We start from the raw sequence: 20328 nt of genomic DNA on the forward strand, positions 1-20328 counted from the left end.
AACTCGACGCTGCATCAGCATCGGTTCTCAGGCTAAATTTATATCAATGCGATCGAAAAGATTTCCCAGGTTAATCGGGAGTGTATTTTCTTTCTATCTCGTTTTCTCTTCTCTACGGCGATTTAAAGCGTTTCGAGGTTCGTTCGAATCTTTCCCCTAATTAATCCTAGGAAACGTAACGGCTACCGTCTTTACGCTAACTTAAGGTTAACACGAATATTTACAACGTCCTAAACGGTAATTAAGCGTTGACGATTTAACATGCCCGACCGAGAACTAATCGACTTTTTATTACTCAGCTACGAGATTTACGGAAAACGGCTGAATTTATTTACAATCGTACTTGTAGATCGGAGATCGCACAGTTGTTTCGAAGTGATAGCGACAGAGAATAGATGATCGAGTTTTTCCCACCTATTCTTTTCATTTTCCTCGAATCATACTTTCAAACGCGATAAAATTGTGTATTCTTTGCAACTAAATAGGTCACACAATATTCCTCGTCTTTTTAAATTAATTACAATGGCCTCTGCCTGTACACCAGGAAGACATCTTTAACTTCGTATCCCAGCTTTCAGAAAGTCACTCGTACAGTTACTACAGGATACAAAATGACCAAAGGGAATGATGAAAAAATAATGTCGATCCGAATTTTTAACGAGTATCTCTTCTTTTACATCAGCCATCGCACAAAAGCTCTTCCCTTTCTGTTTTCGCTATAATGCCTGTATGAATATTTCTAAGGTCTCCGCGCCAGCATCCGTATTACTCGATCCCGGTTAATTTCGGATTCAGCGACGTGCAATTTAAAGAGTAAAATCCAGACGAAGGTTTCTTTGGGGAATTAAAAAGGGACGCGATTAATTAACTAATTCTCTCAGAGGGCAACGGACGTTCTCGTTACTGTGCGATCTACGCCGGGTCTCCGGAAGACTACCTGTAATTTTCATAAAACGCTACCACAAACGGACGGCCTGGTTCCCACCTATTTCTCAACGACGCTAGAAAAAGAATCCATTAACGTTGCACTCTACCTAAGAACCCTCCGCGGTGTCTACTTAAAGAATCTTCACTCGGTCTCACGAGAGGGAGAGCTCGCGAAAGCTGAACAAATCGGAACGAATACGCGAAAAAATGCAAAACGAATACACCTATACAACCGTAATCGTAAGCCACGTTTCTTCGCGACGTGATGTCCGAGAAAAATGGTCAACGTATCACTTGTACGACCACCGCATGATCCAATCTATGCACAACCGTAATCGTAAGCCACGTTCCTTCGCGACGTGATGTCCGAGAAAAATGGTCAACGTATCACTTGTACGACCACCGCATGATCCATCTATACCGTGACAAGGCGGAGATTTTATTAGAGACGATCGATAGCCGAAGACGATGTTCGTCGAGTAGAAATCTCGTGTTCTGGGTTCTTCGAGCGCTACCGGAAGTCACCGATCGTTGACCGTGATCCTCGAACGCGTCGCGTGTTCGGAACACCTCTAACGAAGGATGGGGATTGAAAAGGCGGGGGGAAAGAGAAAAATGGGAGAATAAAGAAATCGACACCTTCGTCTACGCGAGTGGAGGCTCGCCAAAAGCTCGTCGTCTCGAAGACTAGATTCTATAGAGCGAGGGCGGTGCAGAGGAAAGGCGAAGGAAAAAAGAGGATTAATCGATGAGATGGACGTAAATGGAGGCGAAACGCTTTAAATCTTTCCCGTTCGTCGAATCCTCGGAGCGATTCGAAATCCATCGATACTAAATTCGCCAAAATAGGTCCCAGATCTGGCATGAGACGACCCTGAATTATTTGTTAGGCATTTAAGCTATATACAGAGGAGTGTGTTATCCTTAAAGGAGATCGATATGTCTCATTGGTGGCGTCGGCACCGGAATCCCTTGACAGGGAAAACCGTGTTGCAATGACTAATTCTTTTTTCGACTTATTCCTTCGCGGACAAGGATCCATTAGTCAACGCCATGACTGGGCCGGAACTTCCCCTCGAGTTCGTGTCAGAGTTGAGTTCCAAGGACGAGTCCTGCAACGTACAACGCAAGCGTATCTGTAGTAATTAAGGATACACCAGAGAGAGAGAGAAAGACAGCATGCCATGAAAATTATTAAAAGTTGGATGGCGATACGTTTGACGGGGAGGATGGAGAGAGCTGCATGCGGAATGGCTGGCGAAATAAATTGTTATTAATCAAATGAACGAACGGGGCGGGTTAAAATCTGCGGGGATAAATTGTACGGATCACGTAGGCGTGGATTTTATAGGAAAGAACCCTCTCGAGGAATCTTTTTCGGTGGAAAGAGATCGATGGTTCAACTTCGAGGAACACAGATAACGAATATCACAGAGCGTTCCTTAAATTTTCTTATTTCAGCCTCGTTTCGAGTAATTCCTATCCGAATGCGTTAGCTAACTAGAGATTCGTTAATAAATTAAAATTAAAGTTGACAAATTAAAATTTTGATAAAAGAGTTCTATTTACCAGTACTTAAATATGTCAGCGCTGAAAATTAAATAACCAGAGACGCTTTTCGAGCAAGAAACGCAAGACATTCTCTCTACCTAGTATCTCTCTTCGATCGCTTTAAGAGTCAAAGGAAGAGGATTTACTTGGTTGAAAAGCGTTAATAGTCGGTCGTGAAAGGGATCGTACGTTTCAGTGGTGCGTGTAGCCGTGAGGAAAATCGCAATGAATTTTTCCAACCGTGTATTACGACGTTGCTGTAAGTGCATCACGGAAATCTTCAAGCTCTATCGTGAAAGCTATAACGCGTTTACGTGCGGTGATTACGCGGGTACGACGGTTACGTGGGTATAGTGGTTTCGCAGAGCCATTTGCCAATGATTGTCCCGTGCGAATGCGAAACCAAAATGGCGCGCGAGGCACATTCGGTCCGTGGTGTGATTTATCGAGGAAAGGAAGCTTTCCTCTTCGCGTTGCCACGCGCGTGTCGATGCTTTTACGACCACGACACCGTGATGGTACCTGTCATTCAACCATCGTTATTGGTTGTCATTGTATCGATTATAAGAACCATCATTATGGACGGGACAATGGACGACGGATTGCTTTTATCGAAATCGAAATAACGTTTCGTCAGATTTTCTTTCGAGGAGCGAAGCGTGCACGAAGTAACGAACTTTCGTTCCTGTAATGGATGTCTTACGATACAATAAACTTTCAATTATTTAGTCGCGAATTATACGTATTTCGTATAAATAAAGATGTCACAGCTGCGTGTAACTAACAGTGACATCGATACCGAAAAGGCAATAAATAGAGCGAAGGAATTCGTCGACTATTCGATTCCAGCGTGGCTGTATCTCTATTTCTGTGTTAGTCAGTCTCAAGCCAAATTCCAGAGAATGCACTGCATTCTATAATTCCGCAACTAGTTTTCGATCGAGTGCAGATTGTATTTTAAGCTAAATCCATGTTCCTCCGTATAGTTTCGTTTTTATTAACAAATCAAGATTTCTATTTTACATTCCATCTTGAAAATAATGGCACCAAAGGAATGTATTTGGTTTATTTTTAAATGTTACACTCCGATTTAGAGATATTTCAAATACGACTGTTTCATTTCGTTAATTATTCTGATTTTACAAAGCACTATACGTAAGACTAATTAGTTACCTTCAAAGTGATATAATAAAAACTAATACGTATAATGTAATTAAACTGGAGAAACACAGAGCTGTATAAAATTAATAAATATGATTTAATAAAATAAAATAGCACGGATGGAATTTAATTCCTGCGAAATGAATATTACGTGTATACGAAAGTCTATAATAATCGCGTTGCAAATCAAATTAATACGTCCCTCGTATTTTACTATTTTACATTTGCTCTCTTTTTTGAGTGCGAGTGATAAAATATTGTTTCGAATCTACGGTAAAGCGAAGGATTCACGATAAAGTTGTATTCGTAATAATACACGCGACTGGTGTATTTAAAGCTTTTCCAGAAAAATAAAATTCCACTAATTTGATACGCTCGTATTCCCTGCTGTGTTCCATCATTGACAACAGAGGTGGATGATATTGACAATAACATTAACAGAACCAGATGAATTAATTTTCATGGCAGGAAGGGAGTCGAGAGACGCTCGAAACGGATAAAATAAGGAATAAATTAGAAGAGATACGTGAAACGAATAAATATGGAGAGTACTCACAATGCTGAGGGCATGCATGATGCAAGCTTGTGTGGTGTTTTCGACGTGAATCAGCTCGTCGCATTCCTCATGGTCCAGTCCATTTACATCAGATCGTATTTTAATCGGTGACAGAGCTGCTTCGTTGTCCGTTGACTTGCCGCTGTCAGGGGACGGCAATAATTCGTGTCCATCAAGATCCTCCTCTTCTGCGCGTTCTTCGCAGTCCGATGCTTTGGTTTCCTGTCACAAGCATTATAAAACGGAACGACTTAAATTTATGCCATAATAAAATGTCACTTCGCGTATTTCATAATGCGGAAGATTTCGGCACTCGTAAACTAAACCCCCAATCAAATAATTTTACGATATAACTACCCATCCGTACCTAAATAGAGTATCCGCAGATAATAATAATTAAAGTGGTATGTGTGAAGTAAACGACTAAATATAACCTCGTTCCTATCTTAATAAAAATCAACCGTAAGCTTCGAGAATATTTTTCATTCTTACAAAGGTAAACTCCGAAGATCCAAATTCGATATTAAGTTTCACATAATATCGAAAATGGTCATATAAATTAGGAAAGGATAAACTTCGTTAATAGCAGCTGTATGTTTTCAGTAGCTAGATAAATAAAATATCCAAAGCCAGACGTTTTAATTCATTTCATAGTTTCAATATTAATAACATTTTTCGAAGTACTGGTCAGAGGAAGGACAGAGGAAAAATGGATTGATTCGTGTCACTGTGGAATAATATTTTTCTGAAATATACTTTGAGCTCCGGGGACTATGAATATTATCTTTTTCGAACATCGAACAATGGAATACAAAGGTGTGATCAAGTAATCCGCGAATAAAGTTGTACAGAGGGTATAACATTTAAAAATATCCTAGGAATCGGAAGTATGCGATCAATTGAGCGCTCTCGCTTGACCTGTTTCACTTTTCTTTTGTGCCGAGATAGTAAAACGACGGACGGTACTCCTTGTCTGACGCGTATCGCGCTAGTGACAGGCTCTACTCACTTTACCCGCTTGGCTGACCAAAGCGGACCTATTCAACTTCCTCATATTTTTTTTTTTTTTATCTAATGTCTCCTGTATCGTGTACTCGCTAGTACATTGCATACGTGCATTATTAATAGTGCATTGCTTATTTCACATATTCGTTTTATATATCTTTGCATTCCTCGCTACACAGAATAACGAGATAATACATTATTTAGTAAAACAACGGAACTACGCGTGCGATTATCTAACACGAGTTATTCTTTCAAAATCTATTCTTATCGCACGAATGAATATTACAAACGTCACGACATTTTACTTCAAAGGCTTTCACGCTGTCGTAAAAATTGATTTTAATTAGTATCGATGTCATGGTTCAACAGAGAGATTATACTATGCGCATTTTTAACACGTATCACTATTATATTAAAATTAATTCTCTAATTGTTATTATAATTAATTATTTATAGTTACTCGCACTGGTTAGTTTCAAATATTATAAATATTCCGAAAGGATCATCTACGAATAGTTTATTCAGTCATCCACCGATGACTCGCAGTAGATCCGAAATATTTTCGTTTTATTTTATTTACTATGGATAACAGAGACAATCGATAGCATATCATCAACCAGATATACGATATTCCATTGCTGGAGCATGTCATGGCGAATCTGTTGTACTCGAGAAAAAGGAAGACGTTAAATTCGAGAAAAGAGGAAAAACAATGATGACATGGAGCAGTAGCGGGAAGAAAATTTTCTTTCGATCAAGGGAAAACAAAACCACGCTCAAGATACAATTAATAGGAGTTAAATATTACTTAGTTTCAAATATTACAAATATTTCGAGAAGATCATCTACGAATAGTCTATCCAGTCATTCACGGATAGTTGGTTAGAAATATTTTTGCTTTATTTCATTCATTATAGATAACACAGACAATCGATAGCATATCACTACCCAGATATGCGATATTCCATTGCTGGAGCATGTCATGGCGAATCTGTTGTACTCGAGAAAAAGGAAGATGTTAAATTCGAGAAAAGAGGAAAAACGATGACATGGAGCAGTAGCGGGAAGAAAATTTTCTTCTGATCAAATCCACGGAAAACAAAAGCACGCTCCAGATACAATTAATAGGAGTCACGATAGCAAGAGTGAAAATAATAAGGAGGTTCTCGAACCCTGAAATCCGAAACAAAAGTTCCGATTGCCTGATAGCTCGATCCGTATACTTCGTCGGTGCTCTGGAGTTGACATATCGACAGAGAAACATATGATGAAGTAATATTTTTCCAAGTTGTACGTCGTTCCCTACGGCGACAGGATTTCGTTCTTTTGTTGCAGAGTTTCATTCCGTCTGCTCATAGCCTTGTCTTAAGCACCGGCAGTTCACCCCACCTCGCGATATTACGATTTGCCGTGTTTCCTCCTTTTGCAACAGGAAACTTATATTGTTTAAATTGACTGCCAGCGTTATTATTGCTTTCCTTTTCGACGTATTCCAATTCAGCCTTTTACATAGCTCGCAGGAATTCCTCGAGCGATACCATCCTCGTGTAACGTCGAATCGACGCAGAGACGTCGAAAGGAGACGTTCCGTGGTTATAGTCGCCAGGCAACGTTAATGATCGTAACAAGAATTCGATTTTAATTTCAGAGACTTTCGCCACGGTGATAGACACGAATCTTTAGCAGTACCAACTCCATTATTCCACCATCATTTTTCTTCCATGTTCGGGCGACTGAGAAGCACTAAATGAATTCCTTTCGGGAAAGCGAGAAACTTCTTTCGATTGTTCTTTCCAATATCGTATTTACTCTGACGCGAGACTTTCCGAGTTGATCTATATAAATCTTCCTCGATTTTTAACTTCAGAGACTAAAAGGAGAAAAGGATTGAAAAAAATACGGGGAAAAGCTATGAATTACCGTGGAATTCTCGCGTTTCCAGGAATAAAGAATGAAAATTCGGCTGGCAGGATGGACGTTCCCGATTGTAGCGGTAACTAGGTCAGAAATATTTCCAGAATTAAAGCTAGGCGAATAGACGGTGTCGTATTTTCTTTTCAAACCCTACCCGACCAAGCCTGTTCATTCTGATAAGATTGCTCAGTCATCGTTCGCTACTTCACGTTTCGAGCCAACAAAAATAACGAAACGAAAAATCCATCAGAACGAAATTACTTTTCCTTTAGGGAATTTAATTTCCAAGTTACATATAAACTATCAGTTAACAATTGGCGGAGCTTCGGTTCTCGTGGTCTCGGCTTCTAGAAAATCGTTCTCGAATGATACCCTCACTCCCGTTACTATTTTCGTTATGGGAAACGAAGAGCAAATTTTCGCTACAGTATTTCGCAATTTCGAGATTGCCGTATTTCTCGGCATTTTTATTTCGCTCGTATATTCCGTATTTGATGCATTTAATTTTCTAGCATACGATTGATTTTGTCCGAATTTTATCAGGTTCGTTACTTTCTTAGATTAAGTGACATTTTCTGCCGAACAGAATGAAATAAACCGAAATACATACACGCGTTACGAACATATAATACAGTTTCAAAGTAAAGCATGGCATGTCACGATTTAATCAAAATTTCAGTTTGTTTGTCAACTAAATTATAAAATATTCGATTTACGTACACGTTTATTGGAAAAAAACGAGCAAAAACAAATCTATTATTTTATTATTATTTTTGAAGAAAATTGCAGAATTTAATGGAATACTGATAAGAAGGAACAACGATGTTCGAAACTTTGAACGACGATACATTGAAATTGAAAAACATGACACGCGATGTTTTTCTTTGCAACGGTAAATATAGGCGTTTGCTTTTGTTTGTATGAAAAATATTTTTTGATTTGTTACAAACTTACTTGAAAATCTTGCGGTGACGGCGATGATTCCTTCTGATGTTGGCTTGGACTTTGCGGAGGGCTCGGGGCAGATCTGGGACTCTGGGGTCGAGTTCCCAACTCGTAAATGTTGATCATGTGAGCTGCCTGAGCGTGAACCATCAATTCCCATGCTGAAGGGAATGATACCTTGCAGAGAACGCAGAGCAGAGCCGTTGTAGAGTCTCCTTGGAACATAAACACGATACCGTTGTGTTTGGTAATAACTTAAAGATTGTTGACACTGTTTGTTAAATATATGTCAGTTATTACAATATTGTCATTTTCTTTTCCTAGGTGAATCAGGATCTAAACTTTGCTGAATTTCTGTGCAATTTTAACGCGCCATAAGAGAATTTAATTTTGATAATTACGCGCAAACGTGAGGTTGCAGATAGATTTCTTCTAACTCGTAAAATCTCAAGTAAAATAACGGTAATCCATGTTTGACAACAAAATAATATAATGCTAGTAGTTAATTATCAATTAACTTCTAATTTCCTTCTATTAGACATTTTGTTATTAAATTCAGCAGAGTAAATAACCAATTATTTAAAATTCTGTCATTTAACCTCACGACTGTTTTCATAATACATCTATAAATAATTTTTCGACATACATTTTTGTTCGTACTATGTTATTAACCGTTCGAATTCTTTTGTCCGGCGTTACTCGATATCAATTTGTTTCACAAGTTATATGTCACGTCATGTGTCACACTCTCACTTGACATTTTTCCAAAAATTACAAATATAATATATGAAAAGAGACTTGTTTAAATTGGATACCATCGACAAACTGTCGTTTCCAAAGTAAAACACCGAAAATAATATGAAGTTATCGAATAGAAAATTGAAGCATATTAGGGACACAAAGAGTTAACACGGTTGCGATACAACATGGCCAGAATTAATCACGTTACGGGGGAATTGAATATATATACATACTCAAATTCGAGAGAATCAAAATAAAAATAAGCATCCAAACTAAAGCATCTAAATCAATAATAAGTTACCAAGAAAAAAATTCAAGAAAATTAGGAACGAGAATTAGGATAGCAAAGCGTTCACACGATTTCGATGCAACACGGAATAAATTAACCACGTTACTGGAAAATTGAGCGTATACGCGTAAAATCGAGGAAAACAGCCATCCTGTATACTTTACTGTATCTCTCAAACTGAAATTTGTCCGACGACATTCTTTCGCCCTTTTCTCCCTACCCTTGGATCCTAAACAAGCCAGGCTAGGAGGAAGACTTAGCCCTTGCACGCGACGCAGCTGCGTTCTCCGCGATAAAATGCCAAAATACAATTCCACTGGCGAAAAAGGAAATGAAGATACGCGGAAGAAGGGACCGTTCTTGAGATCCGGCTCGAATTCCATTTTTACACCTGCCTCATCGAACAGACGCGATAAAGATAAAGAAGACGGGAGAAGGGTGGCAAGGACGGCAGTATTTCGAAACCGGCTGGGTCCTCGAATTTCGACGGGAGCTGGATCTTTATTGAAAAATTTCTTAAAGGCGGGAAACGCAGCCGTGGAATTCGCGCGATCCCTTTGTTAAAGCGTCATTCGATCGCGGCTCTAACGGACGCGAACGTTTCCGTTGAACGCGTGCTAACGGAAGGGTAGATTCGGCCGACAACTTTTCTTTCGAGTACGTACTTGGAGCTGTTCCATTGAAGGTGTGACATTTACATGTGAACCGCAGTTTGCAGTAATTTCGCTTGTGCTCCAGCAACTCGCCCAGGTCTGTAAACATCTCTCTGCAGTTGCCGCAGATCAGGATATCCGGGTTGCCTGGAACACGAGAATTTACGAATTTACCAACTGATTTTCTCCATTTTCACTACGGTATAATTGTTTTAGTTTGTTCCATTATTTTGTTTCCTCTACTTTTGTGCCGTTCTATTTTTCGGTGACAGGGGGGTGTTACTTTAGCTTTGAATTTTTATTTTTCGTTATTTATTCCACGTACTTTGTGTTCTTTTCTATTTTAATTCGTCCCGCGAAGATTAAAATGAATCCTGCTCTTGGTACAATTATTCCTAGTGGCTTTTAATTTGGATTAATTCCACGTTCGATGGAGAATATTAAAACGTATCTATTCGCTGTATTACGAGAAATAATGGAACGCATTTCATTCAAACAGCCATTTCGATTGCAACAAGGATAAATGTAAAACTGGGCAGGCTCGTTCGATACGTGAATTAATTTTCGAATCCAGTCTTAATGCAGTCTCTGAAAGTTCCGAAGTTAATGAAAAACGTTATATCAAAAGAGAGTAGGATATTAATATTTCTTCGTTTGATCGAAAACCAGGAAAAATTTGCAAACAGAATTTCAACCCTCGCTTCCATTCTTCCCACCCGCTTAGCGAGAAACAAACTGCATATCGTTCACCACGAGACAGAAATACAGTTTCCCCGCGAGTATGCCGGTAATAAGACTTAAATACACAAATAAAATCAGAAGCTCGTAAGCTAAGCCACAGGTCTGACGCGAAATCCTATCAGCTTAATACCTATTAAAGTAACTTCCGTCGAAAGCAGGAGCCCGCGATTACAATGAAATTTTCATCCCACCCGGCAGACATATAGCAGTTCACACACGCGTATAATTATTTCACCACGAAACTTCCACTCTACGCGCTTGTGTCCAATAACTCGAAACTTTTTAAACGAAAACGTAAATGCTAGCCGGACTCTCCACCGTCGCGATCTCACCCCCGCCGCGCGCGACAAATAATAACGCTCCCGCCGCGGTTCCCCATTTTTCTCCAGTTTCTCCCGGTATTTAAAGGTCGTCCCGCGCGTGCACACGCTCGCGATTTCCGCGTAATTAAAGCACGTACCGCGGCGGAAACAAGCGTAGACGACACGCTTCCCTAGCGCGAAAGCCACCCTTACCATCGGCGGGACCAACAGGGGGCGAGATCAAGCTACAAGCGAACTAACAAACTGTACTCTCGAACGAGCCTTCGAACGACTCTTCCTCGAACAGACCACGCGACACGCTCGAGATGCTTGCGACCTCTTTTTCTGGCCAATTGAGTCACGTTTCTACGCCCTTTTTCTCTCTGTCGTTGGCAACTGTGGACGAGGGTGGTTGCAATGTACCGGGTGGATGATACTCACTGTACACTTTCAGCTGGTTCAGGTCCGGAACGGTGGCCGTGTTCGCGGCCGGTTGTTGTTTCTGTTGCTTGAGATGCTGCGACCGAGCAAGCGGCATCAAACGGGGTCTCTTCAACGGCGGCGCCAAACGAGGTGGAAAAGCAGTCGACGCGTAGTAACTGAAAATAAAGTTGCAAGTGAGTGCCAGCAGACATTCCTCCGGGAACGGCGAACGATTGTTTCGCACGCAACGCCGCCCCTTGAATATTTAATGGGGGTGAGACCGGTGGTGCCGGCGAACGACCGGTTACGGTACGCCTTCGAACGCGAGAATTTCCGTGATAACGTCCGCGACAACGCGTTTATCTGTCCTATGGCATCGAGGTCTGCGACGGTTTTTAGTTTCGCGTACACGCCGGAACGGGCTTTTTAAAGGCCACTCGGAAATCCTGGTCGACGGGGATAATTCGGTTTGCTCGAGTATTAAGAAGCAGAAAAGAAAAAGAAAAAAATTAACCGAAGAAATAATGAATTTTTATAGTTGTCTGGAATTATTGGGTTTATATTTGTAGAATTTATAAAATTCCTAACATTTATGTAGGATCACCTTGGGTAGATTGACTAAAATAGCGTTGTTTTACTTCTTTTTAAAATCTGTCACACAACTTTCACTGCACTTGACAATTTCGACTTAACAAATTTTACAATACTACCCGTTACTAATTCACATTGATCCCGGACGAGACCCTAAACCGATCCCTATATTTATGTTTATATATAAATTGTACAATGTATAGGAAGTTTCGAATAATAGAAATTACGATAATATTACGTGATACTTTTTTATTGTTATTTTAGGACAGGAGATTAACAATGTAAAAGAATCAAGCGTTCTTTAACACTAGAACTACCGATCTTTAATGGGTGCCTAACTATAACGTGCACAGATTATAGTAATTTCATCGGTACGATGAATGTGAGTGAATATATTGATTACAGTTCTTTCTTAATACGAGTTGATACCAATTTTATTCTTAAAGCAGGTATATGTGTTCGGTGATTGCAAAAAGGAAAATTCTGGGACCAGTCATTTTCACTGGGTTGGTACTTCTAGTGTTAATACTTTGACTGCAACGCACTTTCTATATGGGATGCTCAGGAGGGCCACCATAAAATTGCCATGATATAATGACGAATTATTATACTTTGACTGCAACGTACTTTCTATATGGGATGCTCAGGAGGGCCACCATAAAATTGCCATGATATAATGACGAATTATTAAACAATAAAGAGGAAAAGTGGTGAAAATTACTAATGTCTTCTATTCAGAGTTCCCTATTTATTTACGTTGTTCAAATATTCAACAATTAGTTGGAATAAAACAAATATACATTTAAAAAATTAGTATTGTCGGGCACTGATGACCACCATGGCAGTCAACATGTTATTAACAACTGGAAACCCGTTGTCGATAATTTATTAACTTCGCCGAGTGTACAGAAAGCTATGTTAAATAATATTTAAATTTTTCAGAGTTTCTCGTACAGAAAAATTACCGAAGATTTTGTGGAAGAATTAGTTTTAAAGGTTTTATGTAATATTTTTAGCGCAGTTTTAGAACAATTGACTCGTAATACAGTTATAAAAATAGGTAAAACAAGACTTGGTGGAAGAAAAAATAGAAATTTATTTTGAACAGAAAGTTTTAAGCATCGATTAAGCGCTCTTTAAAAATTCTGGAGGTGGGGTTAACTACTTTGATCAGTTAACAGCTCATATATGCATAATGGGCAACTTTAGTAATGTTCACACGCAGATCAATTACTTATTCATTTATTTTTGGCTGAAAAACCGTGAGGCTGCTGACACAAAATCTAATAATAATCAATCGTTCGTGCAACATGCATACAGGTAGTAAAAACTTTCGGAAATTTGACCGGCTAATGGAAAAGAAATTCGGAAAAACGAGGAAAAAATCGGCGATGTTGCCGAGATATTAGGGAATAAAAGTTGAAGCGAGTAAAGGGCGAAGTTGAAGGGAAAAGTGGAAGATTTAGAAACTTTCGCCGGTGAATCAGAGCGTAGAAATTTTATAAAAGGGAAGGAGAAAGTCGAAGCTTCGGAGATTTTAGGAGCAAGGCATCAAAGAATAAAAATCAAAGAATAAAGAAGAATTGCAGAGGAAAGTGCGAAACATTGAAACATTAACGACAAGCTAAAGTACTCTGCAGAGAAAGACGAACAAAGTGGTACTTTTGTTTATTCTTTCTTGCTCTGCAGCAATATTCAGAAATCTACCGATACGATTAACTGGACATTTACGACAATTTTACAAATCTTGTTTTGTCCGATTTTTTAAACATTCGCAAGCAAGTAACAATTTCCAATTATATAAATCATTAAATATTATTTTACCTTTCATTTAAATTCGATGCCTATATTTCAAAAAATAAAAAATCATATAGCTACCATATTATTTTAATACACATTATTCATAAAGACAGAAACCTAGTTCAATCTTCCCTTATTATTTTTATTTTGATCCAATCTTACCTATCCTCAACGCCAAGCATGAGCAAACGAAAAGCTCCACCTTTCCAAAGTCGATATTTTCGAATCCAAAAGAATTAAAAATTCACGTTAACTAATTCGATCGATCCGTTTTGTCACTGTAGCTTCTTCCATCGGAATAATATCCCATTTCGCTTGAACATGAACCAAGGGAAGGATATATTTAATTACAACGCTTTACTATTCGCTTAAATCGCGCGTTCGTTTATTTTTACGACAAAAGGGTTGCGAACGGGCATCTCGAAGAACGTACAAATTGTACATTTAATCAACTCATTTAGACGCAACAGCACGGCGGAACGTGTTTGCACGCAAGCAGCCGGCGTCGTTTCGATTAAAAGGACGGAGCTGAACGGTCCTCGTCGAATTTCTAATAAAACCCCCGGCGAACTTGTCCTCGGGACGCTAATTCGCCGAAATTCCATCCACTTCCAGGCTGCTCACGGCCGCCGACGACACACACCCCTCGGTGCACACACACGGGGCAAAAACGGCGACGACTTCGATAACGATTCAAAAGACGTCCGTCTGCACGTCCACCTAACTGAATTTAATCGGATGTGTTTAGACTTTTGATAAAATCGATGCGACATTGTCGCCGCGCGACAAGCCACCCTGGAAACGGAGAACACGGCGAGTTTTCACCTTTTCTCGAACGCAGCGAAGAGGGTTGAAGAGCGAGAGAGAGAGGGCGAAGAGAAGAGGAATCGCAACCCCTCGCCGTCGTATTTATCCGGCTATGTATTTCTCCCGTCTGTCCTTGCTGCTTTCACCCCGCCAAGCCTTCGTTGAAATAAAACTTCCTCCTCTTTTTCGCCTCCTTCTGCTTCTTTTCTACCTTTTCCCTAGTTTCACCGTCCTTCTTTCCTCTCCAACCCCCGTACGCTTCGCTCTCCTCCTCTTTTTGCGCGCCGAGAACCGTTGCGAGGCTTCTTCTTTCCTGTTTAACGCGTCTTCGTTCCATCTGCTTGTTTACGCCCCGCTATTTTATTTCGCTTCGTCGTTGGCAGGGATGAAAATTCGCTCGCGAAGACACAGGGGTTGTTTCGACGACGCTCGGTTAGAACAATAACCGGCGATATAATTAGCGAAACCGTCTTCTGTCGTCACTCGAAGGCATTCCGACGATGTTATTTCGGTTTGAAATACTGATTAAAAAACTTTTCGCTTAACTAATGACGTTATTACTAACTACGGCATCTCTCTGTTCGGCTCGCTTTTATCATTGTTATTTGTTTCCCACGAGGTTGTTAGCGTATATTTTTCCCTTCTTCCGGCTTTCCAACGGCGGTTGCGGCTTCCCTTTTGCTCTTTTCGTTTATGCAACTTCACGTACGGGAGTTTGCAGATTTTTCAGAGGCCCCTCCTCCCTTCCGATCCTTTGTGCCGCGATAAATTTCTATTCCATCGGTTCCAACCGCAGAACTGCCTAAAGCTCTTTCGTATAAAATATATCCCATATCGGATTTATTTCGATTCGTGCTCTTTTAATTCGTAAAACGATAACGCGAGGGAAAAAGAGAAAGCGTCGTGAAATGGCTTTGATGAATATTGTACACCGAGTGCAATTCTTACGATATTCGTGGCACACAAAGAATGACACGTTCGGATGACAAATAATTCCGCGACTCCAGTAGCAAGGCAAATATCCGTTTGTTTCAGGAATGGTATTCGGTCCTGAAAGCGAAATGCCTTTTGGCTTCGGGAATTTATTCATTCCGACGTCGAATTAAAGTAAAAGCTACTCACAAAATATGCTTCTCTTACCGAATGATTGATAAGAGACATAAAATAACACGGAAATTCTGTTTTTTTGTTCAAAGCTTGTTGGAAGCCTCTAAATATATAAACTATATATTTTTAACAACTACAACTCGGTTCTTAAGGGTGAAAATATCCCTTATATATATTTAAGCGTTTCTCTATTCATCTACGTTTCGTTAAAAATGCAAAAGGTACGAAAAAATGTTTGGAATGGCAGTAGCGGCGAATCTTTTATTTAAATTAAAAAGCTTTCCATTTCGATGGAGTACATTGCATTGCAAGGATTCTGCCGAGTAAGAGTCTCCACCTGAGTGCGAAGGGTTAAAGCAAAATTTATCGGTACCCTTTATTTAACGCGACATCAAAACGAATAGACTTCTAAAGCCAAAAAGGATACATTTATTTCACTAGCGAATATCATCCATGATTTATTAAGCCACTTATCCCCCAAATTGCCCGCTATATTAAACCAACCCCCAGATTCTGGCCTACCGTTCCCGTTGCCATACGTTTCGTCATTATTTCCCGTTCTCGTCGTGTCATTTCTTCCCCTGACACATGTTCCTCTCTTCAGCCAAATCTTGCCTAGCCCCCATGTCCGGTTCCCTTTTTCCCGCCCTCTCCCCAGCTCCGTCGTGTACCAACCCCCTGGCAATAGCGTGACACAAGAGACATCCACGAATTCGTGCCTTCGTGGCGTTGTTAAAAGTTCTCCACGCCGACAGAGTTTCACTCTGTTTCACTTTGGAACTTTCGGATAATAAGCGCGAAACTGGCGTGAAAGAGAGAGAGAGGGCGAGCCGGAGATAGCGAGGTGGAGGAGAAGAGCGCAGAGAGGGGCGAGACGAGAGGGCTGCGTTAAGGGCGGGGAGCATCATCTACACTGCCACTTCCTGTCGTCTCGACTATTTTAATTTTTTTCAAGCCACCGTCCAATTATTGGCGACCGCGAAAGTCGTCCTTTGTCGAGCCGCGACCGCCTTTTGAAGTGCCCCCTTATTTCTTCCTTTCTTCTTCCTAATGTCTGCGACGACTGATAAGAAGAGGTAGGGGCAGGGATGGGGATGGGACAACAAGGCAGTCGCTGTCTCGTTGTTGCGAGTCGCGTCCCTCCGGAGAGGAGTAACGATCGTCCTTTAGTTTCGGAAGTTCGATGATTACGCCGTCTTCTGCGAATCCTTCGCCTGCCAGCGGTAATATAACCGGAGACAAACACACCCCGTGGGTGGAACTTCGCTCGGTGCTTCCCGTTCCGTTTAAAGGTTGCTCACGCGCTCGTAACGGGCACTTTTAACCAGCGAATCGAGTCGCTCACTGCTCCACCAGAGTCGATTTGCCTCGAGGAGTATTGCGAATTTACGCGACTGTTTCCACCACACGATAGCTACCTGCCTTTGTCGCGATCTGACACGAGGTTAGCTTCGAACAGAGAGCTTGAGATTTATTTGCGAAGATCTCGAGACAAGTAACTAGCGGAGCTACTTACATTCTGGCTGGCCAGGACAAAGCACTTTTAGTCCATGACGAAACGACGTGTTTCCTTCCTATTTTTCGTACTCCTGTAAATATAATCGACTTAGCCAAGTGGATGCTTGCGAGCAGAGATAGGTCAGCCGACGAGTCGTCTCTGCAGAACGCAGAGTCAATGAAGGACTGCCTCGATTACATTTAACAATTTACTATTTTACCCTTTTATCAAGGATGAATCACCCGGCAAGTTCACGTTTACTTTTCTATCTAATTTCCAACGAATTCGTGTCTCTTTTGTAGTCACGTTTAATTCAACGGAGGACGAACGATTCAATTTAAATTTTGCCCGCCCGTCGCCCTCTTACAGGGATCAGGAATCCTTCTGCACAGCGGTGCGGGGGGGAACGGGAAAAAGAAGAAACCGAAGCTTCAGGATAAACCTCTATTCGTTTAAATATAAGCCCGGTGCGAGACAGTCGTGGGACAAGGGACGACGGAATAAATCGACAGATTTTCATCAAGAAGTAACCCTGGGACAGGCTGCTGTGCGGCCAAAGGCGACCTAGCCAACGAGGTCTGTGATTGGCACCGCTGACAATTATTTGTTTTCCACAAATCACCGGGACACGACGTTTCCCTTTCTTCCAGGCTTCTCCGCCCCCGATTTTACCCTCGTTCGTGCACTTTTAGATACACGTTCAGCCTGTCCGTGACATTTCCCGCGGTATTGTCGATCCTGGACCTCCATAAACCAAATTTTCTACCATGCATGAAAGGTTAGGGTGGTATTAATACCCAAAGTCTGACTCTGATCCAGCATGAAAGTGGATATTAATGATTGTAGCGTGCTGCTTTCTATAGATTATCTTCATTCGGTATACGAATGATCCTGGTACAATGTGGGCTTTAGGATCCAAAAGTATAGTACGTTATAATTGTGGATAAAAATGGACGCCAATATCTTCTACGTTTTTTAACAGTTAACACATTGGTATATTGAAATAAAAATATTCAAATAATAAAAACAACTCGCAATAAACTATTATAAACAAAAAATTGATTAACACTTTCTAGAAAATTCCTCTCTCTCTCTCTCTTATTCTTATTAACATCTTGAATGCGGTGCCAATTTTGCTATACTTTTCGATCAGGCGGCAGCGAGTGAACACTACTTAGATGCTGAGTGGCCAAGTATGCAAAAGAGTATGAACAGAGGATTATTTTGTTTCACTTTGTTGTTTGGACTGTGAGTGAGATAACGGGGTGGGGAATGCCGGAAAGGCTAAAAAGCGATCACCTAGAGACGATCAGTCAGAAAAAGCCACCAGAAGTGTTTAGAAAGATTTACTTCAGCAGAGGGAATCTAGTTTTTACGATACATTAATTGTCATTAATAATTTAACCATTGACAATACCGGTCTCATGCACCGATGTTGACCAAACGAAAAGTCCACTGTCAGTCCCTAGAATCCACGCCATCCAAACGAAAAATCTACTGTGAGTCCCCAAGAACTGACATAGCATTCAACGTATTAAACGTTACATACCCATGTCACATAACTGTTTTATTCTAGCACATTCTTCTAAACATTTTTCAAACATCATTCATACCAGACAGCACTAGCACATATTATATTTATATCATCGCAAATGAGTTTCACTTATTCAACCACATTCGCATTTACACACATAAAACCAACACTCGGAATAAAAATGGTAATGTACGTGGTTCGGATTGTTTATTGCATGGAGGTATTAAACTGAAGAAATATTAATCGTTCCTAGTATTGAGAGAGAACGTACCTGGTTTGTATATTGGTAATTATGAAAGTGGTCCAAGTGCTGTCATCTTGTAAACCATTTTGTGGCTCGGAATAGCAAAACAGTTGGTAAAGGGTAATCCAAATGACATTTTCCACTGAATATCCTTTCCACTCAGCCTTAGTTATGAAAGCTGTCCAAAGGACACTTGCGTGTTATACTTAAGCTAAACTAACGTCTGCCAGACGAGCTTTGCAATATTTATAACAGCGTGCAACCTCTGCCATTTCGAACTTCCAAGTCGTTGAGGAGTAAAATTTCGTTCGCTGTGAAAGCGAAATTTAACGGACATTTAAATTATGGGGATATTCGCGTGATCCGCCTGTCACGAGCTTCGTCGATGGTTTATCAAGGGTGGAAGATAGCGACCGATTAATAGGATTAATCGTCAGGACGAGAAGAGAGACTCATACCAGGGGAAGATAAATGAAGGAGAAATCCGTAGATAACAGTGGCGATTATTTCCTCTCGACGAATCACACGAAACATTACGAAGCCATGTAAGCAAGGGGTTTCCATCCCTCTTATTTTTCCCCAGCCATATACTTTCAGGATCAGCGGGAACCTGGCTGCGACGTTTCGTGTTATATCGCCGGCAACAATGAGTCATTGTCAGAATTTCTGAAATAGAACGCGAGCCACCCCCACGAACTTTATTTCGAGCTATTTGAGCAAGTTTCGCCTCCAGCTAGCAAGGATTAAAAAGGTTTGTTAAAGGATGCCTTAATGGACGCTTGAAATTTTCTGCTTTAAATATCAGCCAGCATTTTATGACGATTTAATACAGGGAAATCCATCGAGAAGCACGAGAAGAAATTACAATCGAACGCGAAGCCTTTTAAAAAATTATCCTATTACGTGCGAATGAAATTTGAATAAAAGAGAAGAAATAATAATGGTAAGTCTATTGAGTCTATTGTCACGCGTTGATTATTAGATTGAAGATTAAGCCATTAATAAATTAAATTATTCAATTACGATTTATGAGACACAATGAAAATTTAATTATCTCCGTGTTCAAATTTACCTTTAAGCTTACCCCTTAAAACAAAATGGAATTAAATTCTAGAATAAATATAACTAGAAGAGCGTAAGATATTTTAACAAATATCAGTAATTTTGTGTTTTTAGCGGATCTTCCAATTTCATATCAATTTTCGGGTATCCTTTATCGTAATATTATAAGCCTATTAGCTGTTCCACGCGCGACGCTTAACCTGCACGTGTGACAGCTTGCTCGGCTGAATGAATTTTAATGAAATCCGGTATTAGGGGGTTTTGGGTTAGTATTTATCCGACAAATTCAAGTTCCGTTCACGTTGTTCAATCTGAACACATACGTGTCCAGGCACGGGCTGAACAAAGAATCGATACCAGGTTACGTTCATTTACGTGTTACTCCTACCACCGAACGAAATATACTTTATAATTGAAAATTTATTTTTAAAAAATAGTAGAAACTTGACAAAATATTTTTACTCCCTTCCAATACTT

At 40.3% G+C, this 20328-nt stretch overlaps 1 protein-coding gene across 4 annotated transcripts in view; it reads right to left on the reverse strand.

Moving 5' to 3' along the window:
- Positions 1-1264: 1264 nt before the first annotated feature.
- LOC108556251 (uncharacterized) overlaps positions 1265-20328 on the reverse strand; it is a 417682-nt gene continuing 398618 nt past the window's right edge. For all 4 annotated transcript variants that reach the window (XM_017912262.1, XM_017912261.1, XM_017912263.1 and 1 more), the window contains 5 exons: positions 11227-11384; positions 9755-9889; positions 8069-8274; positions 4196-4417; positions 1265-2039 (listed from right to left, as the gene is read on the reverse strand). In XM_017912262.1, coding sequence (XP_017767751.1) covers positions 1944-2039; positions 4196-4417; positions 8069-8274; positions 9755-9889; positions 11227-11384 — 817 coding nt within the window. In that variant the 3' untranslated portion in view covers positions 1265-1943. The remainder of the gene's footprint in view (positions 2040-4195; positions 4418-8068; positions 8275-9754; positions 9890-11226; positions 11385-20328) is intronic.

Source organism: Eufriesea mexicana, unplaced genomic scaffold, assembly GCF_001483705.2.
Source record: "Eufriesea mexicana isolate 0111107269 unplaced genomic scaffold, ASM148370v2 scaffold377, whole genome shotgun sequence".
Lineage (NCBI taxonomy): Eukaryota > Metazoa > Arthropoda > Insecta > Hymenoptera > Apidae > Eufriesea > Eufriesea mexicana.